The sequence below is a fragment of the Trichophyton verrucosum genome (assembly GCF_000151505.1).
Source record: "Trichophyton verrucosum HKI 0517 chromosome Unknown contig00993_1.f1.exp, whole genome shotgun sequence".
Taxonomy (NCBI): domain Eukaryota; kingdom Fungi; phylum Ascomycota; class Eurotiomycetes; order Onygenales; family Arthrodermataceae; genus Trichophyton; species Trichophyton verrucosum.
Window position 1 is genome coordinate 1 of NW_003315202.1, and position 7,929 is coordinate 7,929.

A 7,929-nucleotide genomic window follows, 5' to 3' on the forward strand; every position below is an offset into this window, starting at 1 on the left:
AAAAAAAAAAAAAAGTAGAATTATCCGTCTAATGGATAAAGTAAAAGGGGGGTGAGTTCACTCTCCTTGAAATACCATCTACCACCAGCTATAAACAAATTTAGCAGGCCATCACAACTCTACCAGTGATAGAAGCAGATACATCTTGATCCTTAAGACTAACCTTTGTTTGCAACAAAATCCTCAGCAAGTAAGGGGTAGTATATGGAGGCCATAGGCATTGTATGACAGGCGGGCCATCTCTTTGTGTTGAAAACTGGGAGTTTCCGCAGAGAACCGATCCTAAGTAGGTATCAACGCCTCCTTGCGCTTGTTCCTGGCTCGGCCCTCGCCCGGGACAGAGCGACAGTTAATTAACTAGTTAGTCTCCTCTCTCTCGAGGATGCAAGGTTGGTATATGTATACCGCTGGGCGAGAAGAGGTCGTGTGAGAGTGGCAACCCTGGGAGCGGTTACACTAACCAACATGGCCCATGCATGTTCCTGCATTAACGGCGGTCTTATCTGCCACCACAACCGCCTCTAAATGACTGTCACTCCCAGCCGTGGTGTGAGGTAACCACCAGCAGCCATATCTGTCAACAACAGAATTGAAATCGGCCCACCGAACTTGTCAGGTTCCCGTAGCGGGGAAGAAACACGAGAAGTGGAGAGTGGACAGAGTTGATCGGGTCAACAAGCCGCCAATGCATTATCCTCCTTGTGTCTGGGCTATGCACGCTTGTAACTCGAGCGCACAAAGGAAGTCTCAGGCGAGCAAGTCGGCCTCCGCTTTGCATCGAACCAGCGTCTATCAAACGAAGATCCGGCGACGCAACGCAGAACTTTCCGTTCGTATAACTAGTTAGTTCGTTACAGCGAAAACTGGCTGGCATCTCTGCCTGCTGCTCTGCTCTGAGGAATATGGCGGCCTGCTGTAACCGTGGGCGATCGCCGGGCTCAGGAGCGTCGTCGTCGCGAAGTCGTCTCTCAGGGAAGGTCAGGTCCCTGGCCTGGTCACCGGCTCCGCTTCTCCGTACTAGCCTTCCCACCCATCCACCAATCCACTTTTCTTCTTCATAGAATATTATGATTGACTGTGATTTCCCTGTTCTTTTCTTCAGCCTTTCGATGCTTGCTTTTTCCTCGCCGTCCTTCCTGCTGCTCCCGACGCTGGGCTTGTGGCTGAGCCAGGGGGGAAAAGAGCCAGATGACTCAGCATCACAAAAGCGGCGACACGAGCAAACCAGCAGGACGACTGGCCCAAAGAGGCCACTTTCTCTCGCCGCTTTAGCCGGTCTCTTCTTTTTCTCCTCCAGGGGTCTCCCTTCGTCTTCAAACATCCGCGTCGCCCTCCTCTTCTTCCTTCTTCTTCTTCTTTTCTTCTTCTTCTTCTTGTTGCTGGATCGGAAACCCGGTAGACAAGCAAGACGACGACGACCCGGCAGCTCGACAGCAAACAGGCGTCTCGTCTCCTGCGAACACGCCGCCTAGAACACGACGAACGAACAACAAGAACGGACCCAAGACGATAACGATAAGAAGTTCAACTAAAAAGGTCTGGATTGCACGTGAGTGCCACCTGATCAACTCTCAACCGCCATCAAGAACATCGAGAAGTTCTTCTGCAAAGCCGCAGCAAACAATCCACCAGACATCCATCCTCGCCCACCACCCTTCTCCTCCATCGCCGTCTTGCTTCTAGCTGGGTTGTCTAGCAGTCCAGCCGTCGTCTTGAAGCGAGAGCGAGACTCCCGTCCCTAATTTACGCATACTCTCCCCAAACACATCCTCGTTTGGACGTCGTTTCCGTCTCTTCGTGGGTAGAAATACATTTACGGACGCACATGATGTCGAACCAAAACAACATCTCCATCGCCATGACCAACCGGTCTCTGCGGAACATCAGAACTGTTAGTCAATACCCTGCTCCCGTTGTCTTCCCGTCAACAGATGGAATCCTCCTGTGACCTGGCGTCGTTTGGACCTGTTAGAGGGTGTTTACATCAGGACCTGTCTTTTCTTCCTACTTCTATTATCCACACACATATTGACCGTGGGAATTGACCCAGGAACTCGAATTTCTTGCCGACTCCTCCGTCATCACTCCTGCACAGTTGTCATCCATCCTCGAACAGCTACCTAGTCAGACACAGCTGCACGCTCCATTACATCAGCCCGTTACTGAGTCAACATTTTCCCCCCCAGCTGCCCAACTATCTCGAGTCAGCCTGAACGAGAAGGCTGAGAGCCCATACTCAAGCCCCCCGCCGCCGCCCACGTATTCTTCCGCTCCTCCCGTACTCTCTCTTGCTTCGGCTCTTTACGCCTATACTCCAACTGATGCCGGAGACTTGGCACTGCAGCCTAACGATCGAATTCAGGTTCTCGAGCATATGAACAATGACTGTGCGTAGTATACATGCATATTGACAGTTTGCTCCCATAAGCACTGATGGCTAACTTACCTACAGGGTGGCGTGGTAGGAACGAGCGAACTCACCTTGAGGGTATCTTCCCACGAACCTACGTTAGCGTAATCGAGGAGAAGCCCATCATCCATTCTCCCCAGCCCATCAGCTACAACAACATGCCCCTTGAGATATCACAGTCCGGCTCATCGTCCCACGGAAAAGTTCCTAGCAAATTCGAGGAGAACGGCAAGAAATTCGGAAAGAAAATGGGCAATGCTGGTAAGCTCTCTCTCTCTCTCGCTCTCGCTCTATTTTCAGTCGTCTACATAGACTGTTGTCACCGTTACTAACTCAAGGTCTCCGTGCAGCTATCTTTGGTGCTGGCGCCACCATTGGCTCAAACATTGTCAACGGTATCTTCTAACTCGGTCGTCTGTATTACACTTCATATACCTCAACAGAAGAGAGCAATACCTTTTTGCGTGTACGCATGCTGTGATTTGTGGGAATATTTTCATTTTTTTTTCTCTCTCTCCTTTTGGATTTACTTCGGGACAGAGCGGGACTAAGAGTCCTGTTCACATCGGCGTTAACGCTACTGGGCGGAGTTTAACGGCTCGGAATCATCTTATCATTTTTTTTCCCTTCTTGTGCTGGGTCGGCAATGAGAACCAACCCCAATATCTGGCCGGTATCCTTTGACGCCTACACGCCGACTCACCGAGAGGTTACTACTTCGCATTCGACACTTATAATACAAATGCATCCAGCATCAAAATTCCAGATCATTCTGGACTCGTTTGGATCTATGGATCTATCAACGCCTGTCTGCTTTGATCATAGCCTTTAATCGGGCTATCAATCTGACAGCGTATTTACCCACACGTCTTATAAGGATGATGAGCTTGGGGAAGCTACATACCGGCATACGACACGTGGCTGGGCTGGGTTGGGATGGACCAGGCTTCCTTTGATCATGCTACCACCACTTTTCTCTATTCTTCACTTCTTTTGCTGTCTCCGTTTGATTTTGAACTTTTTTCCATCCATTCTTGCTATAGACCCTTTTTCTCCCTCTCATCTTCTACAACCCCTTTTCATATATCAACTTCTTGTCTTTGCCTACTGCTCCCCATCTTTTCTTCAGCATGTAGACTGGCTTGATACCTGTCTATGCCTCTTACCAGCTTGGATGTATGGTTTGCTGTCCTAAACTGGCTTACCCATAGTAACTGACACGCACGGCACTTCTTTTCTTTTGTATCATGACAAACATGCTGCTCTTATACCTGACCAAGCATTTCTCCTCCGACATTCCTTTTCGTGGCTACTTTTCCTTTTCTCCTTTTCTTTGTCCTTTGTTGTTGTTGTTTATCTCTCTCCTTTTATTCTTTTATCTAGTCTAATTCAACTTGCGCTTTTCGTTTGCTAGGCTATTCTTCTTTGACCATCACCCGTGTATCTATATACCACCCTCTACATAATGAGGCCAAGGTACATTTCTTTTCTTATACCCCTTTCCCTATTACAACCCACTCGCCATCAATTCTCGCTGGGATCCCGGATACGACAAAAACCTCACTGGCCGAGGGAGAATCTTCCCACCTACTCGGAGATCTACCCCTGTAATTCGGTCTAGATTCAAATACCAATTGAGTAACATACCATTCCCATCACACCTCACTCCGCTTGACCAGCATCGGCAAAGCACCCAAGAAAATAGTGCATACATAGCAACTTGTGAAATGCGTCATAAGGAAATTGCACGCTTTCTATTCCCCTCCCCAGGCAGACAGGCAACTTTACCTTGCCGGTTAAGCGGTTCAGAGGCTGTCCTACCGTCAGCATGTGTACGACAGGGCCTCGTAAGGAAAACAGCTGAACATTCGTATCCACCTGAACAGACAAATCCGGTTTATAGAAAAGGAAGCCAAGTGGCAGTGTTAGGAGACTGGAAACCGAGCGCTGGAAGGCCAAGTGGGCAATGTCATCCTGTCTCGTCTCACTAATTCGAACAGCGCGTGAGAGTGCTGGGGCCGTCGAAGGATGCCAATGATTTCCTATTTTCCCTCTTTACCAGCCGAGCTTGCGTGTAACTCATTCCTTAACCGTCTATTTTATAGATTTTGTGCGACCTTATCCGAGACTGAAGCATTGCTTATTGTTTTGTACATTGCACATTCAAGTTAAGGTAGATATTGATACCGCTGAAGTAGGCGAGGCAAGTGATGACTCGGGCCACGCAAGTTGCTGCTAGATCATTGACACATGTTCGGCCAGACCGTAATAAGACTGGATATCAAGACACACGGGCGGGATATAGATGCGAAATGATGCATATTCTGCATCTGCTTTGAATGCTCCAAGTTGAGACTGGCCACGGTAGATGGTAGCTTGCTTATTCTCAGCGGCATGGTGTTCGCCTATCTTCCCTTTCTCTCCTCGTGTGCGCTGGCTGCAGGCTTGCATGCTATGTGCAGAAAGGTTTTACATGCCAGGCTGGAGGAAAGTGTGTTAATACTGATTTTGCAAACCGTTAAGCGGGAGGCGCGGATCTCATAAGAAGAGTAGTTCTCATTGGAGGCACAGGGTGTCATAGCGGTAGCTCGTAATTTGCACCTGAGCTGGTTACCACTACTGACAATTATAAAAACCATGCTTCTTACATGGCTAGGGAAGGTTTGACGTAGCAATGACTTTAATAAGATCACTTGGACTGGAGCACTTGCTTCAGGGAGTCGGCCGCATCTTGCGGTCTGGGGCTTGTCTGCAGACTGAGGAGGTTATAATTTTGTGATCTTGCCTCGTGGCTCCTGTAAAAAACACTCATTACTTAGCTAAGATTTTTGTAAAGGTTGCCACAGCAAGGGGGGGTTTGGTTCCAAGGAATGAAATAGAATGTGTTAAAGAGGAGAGGAGCAAGGAATCAGCAGTTCCATGATCTAGAACTAAATCAGGAATCCATTCAATTTGGAAGATGCACAGCGGAGGTGGCAAAAGGATCGAGCAAATGCCCCAAAAACGAGTGCCATTGCTTAAGGTACGAGCCAAGCTGACAGACAACCCCCAGCAGTTAAGGCATATATACAAAACCGAACTGTCTATAGTTAGCTAGCTATATGACCCCGATAGTTAATAATGCTGTGTATGGATGAGATATCTTAATTCCTCTGGCTGGGGCTATCGGAGAATCCTGGGTATCAGCGGAAAAAGTGATCGGTTGACCTTGTAGCTTCGGGGACATCGAGGAAATCATGCACCACGTCTAGCCAGGGAAGGGTAAATGATAGAATAGGCCACACGGTCGATGATACGGACACCACCATCATGCATGAGGCAAAATGAACATGCATGGTTGAGCAGCCTGATCTGGCTATCAAGATATTAGCGAAGAAAGGCTAATTCTAAAATAGCCAACAAAGAAAGGCAACAAAAGAGCAAGGGACTGCATTGTTGCAAACATAGTGTTTACATGTGAGTTGATCTCGGCAGTCCTAAAGACGATGGGTATGGGCTCAAGGGAGAAGGGATCTAAACGAACGTTGGTGGCGTGGTCATGGATCAAGCGCAAGCATTCCTTGTGGTAGAACATGTGGAGGATGGAAGGGGATGGATGGATGCTTGAGTTACTCATTCAACTAGTCACTGACGCATTTCATCTGGGGACAGCCCAATCGTGGGGGTCCCTCTCTGCGTCTATCCCTATAATACTGCTTATAGGGCGAGTAAAGTTGCGATGGGCAAGAGCAGGGGATTCTGGAGAAGGTAATAATAATAATAAAAAAGATAAGGACACATGAGATCGACGCTGCCCGACAAAAAGGAAAAAAAAAAAAAGAAAAGAAAAAGAAAAAGAAAGACAGTGTATAACTGAGCCTATAAGGTGTCACTCCATATAGCTAGCAGGCTATATGTCTGTATCGTTGATACATAATTAACGGTCTCAGGGAACCCCCGCTTGTTATGGCATGCCATGCATGGAAGGTGATGATTATCAAATCAAGGGCCAAGTGGGAACGTATCAGAAGGAGAGATAGCTTTTGAGACGACATGTGCCTTGCGCTAGGACGACTAGTTATCCAGGTTGCCGGGTCACCTCGTCATCTCCAGGACTCCGAAGAGAGGTGGTAACAAGAGGGTGTTATTTATCGGTTGGAGTTGGAGAAAACATGGGACCAGCAGTCCGGTTTTCTTCTCTCACTGGGTATCACCCTCAAGAACAGGAATGCAAGGTGCAAGGGAGGTTGTTGAAGTTATGCAAAATGGGCCCCTTTAAGTCGCGCTCCCCCTGATGCCCTGAATGTCCTGGTTCGGGTAGCAGAGCTACTGAGTCCAGAACTTTTCTCACCCCCATTTGAACGGAGTACCTTGGTAGGTGCCTTGTACAAGTTTGGTACCTGCTCAATGGAGTTACGCAAAAGCATAACTGCCAAGGGCTGCAGGCCGAAGCTGCGCCGTTGGAAGCGAGCTGGCTCATAGTGGGCTCTCTCCAGTTCAGCCTCAACCATGTTCGTCACTGAGCAATTAATTCCTGGTTTAGGTCACACTTCTGCAACCATATAACCACGGTTTATCCGAGGAGAGATCGTCGCAGCTTGGATGGCTGCGATACGGACAACGGGCTGCTCGTTCAATAAGGCCCGCTTATTGATTCTTTCAGATAGAAAATTGTAAAAGGCTAACCCACGGCTCAAAAATACTGCGTCCTTTTCAGGGCGGCAAACCAGTTTACTAACCAGCTAGTTAGTTAGTTAACTAATTAGGTGGCTATCAACTCAATCAGCCATCACACCCTCTTCTCCTATGGCAACAGGAACTGTAGGACAAACGAGATCACATCACACGATCTCGAACTTACCGAGCAACCAACTGCGAAGTTTACGGAGGAGCGGGTGGGTTTTTTTTTTTCTTTTATTTTTTTTTTAAAAAAAAAAAAAAGTAAAAGGGACCATAGGGGCAGATCTAAAGGGCAGAAGACACGGCTGGGCAAGTAGCCTCATGTCCGTTCGCCGTTGAAGATGCGCCCTTTGGATAGAGTGGCTTGGATGGTGAAAATTTTGAGATATTTCACAGTCCCGCCAACTAATGCAGACATGGGAAATCACTCAAAGTGATGAGCGTCCCTCTGCAGGTTTTGAGAGTTGATGGCACCCAGAGGAGAAGCAGAAGAGATAGGAAGATGGTTTGTTGGACGTCGAAGGCCGAAGTTTTCAAATATTGATGGGACGAGGTCGAAATTAACGACGAACCCGTGACTTGATTGCCCAAAGCGGTAAAAGAGACGTCATGGCTGGTTCAGGCGCACAGCACGAATTGATAGAAGCACCTATGGCGCAGAGAGCAGGCAGAAGAGAAAGGTGAAAAAATTGATTAAGATGGCTGGAAATTAGTAATGTACAACTCCTATGCCCCGGGGGTTTTCTTTTTTTTTTTTTTTTCTTTTTAAAAAAAGAAGGCCAAGCTAAGTCTATGAGAACAGTGTCATCAATAGGATCGAGGGAACTAGAGAGAAACACAGATAAGAAAAGAGCAAAGGA

General features: G+C 47.8%; 2 protein-coding genes across 2 annotated transcripts; one reads left to right on the top strand and one right to left on the bottom strand.

Moving 5' to 3' along the window:
* Positions 1 to 604: 604 nt before the first annotated feature.
* On the bottom strand, positions 605 to 1,666 carry TRV_07301 (uncharacterized protein; the record flags this gene model as incomplete). Its single annotated transcript, XM_003018635.1, has 2 exons — positions 605 to 1,453; positions 1,577 to 1,666. Coding segments are annotated over 2 exons (939 nt in total), but the record flags the coding sequence as incomplete, so codon positions are not given.
* Positions 1,667 to 1,828: 162 nt separating this feature from the next.
* Positions 1,829 to 2,816, top strand: TRV_07302 (uncharacterized protein; the record flags this gene model as incomplete). The annotated part of the gene is made up of 4 exons (XM_003018636.1): positions 1,829 to 1,891; positions 2,051 to 2,387; positions 2,453 to 2,671; positions 2,761 to 2,816. 4 exons carry the CDS (start codon positions 1,829 to 1,831, stop codon positions 2,814 to 2,816), a joined length of 675 nt encoding a protein of 224 aa, XP_003018682.1.
* Between the last annotated feature and the right edge of the window lie 5,113 nt (positions 2,817 to 7,929).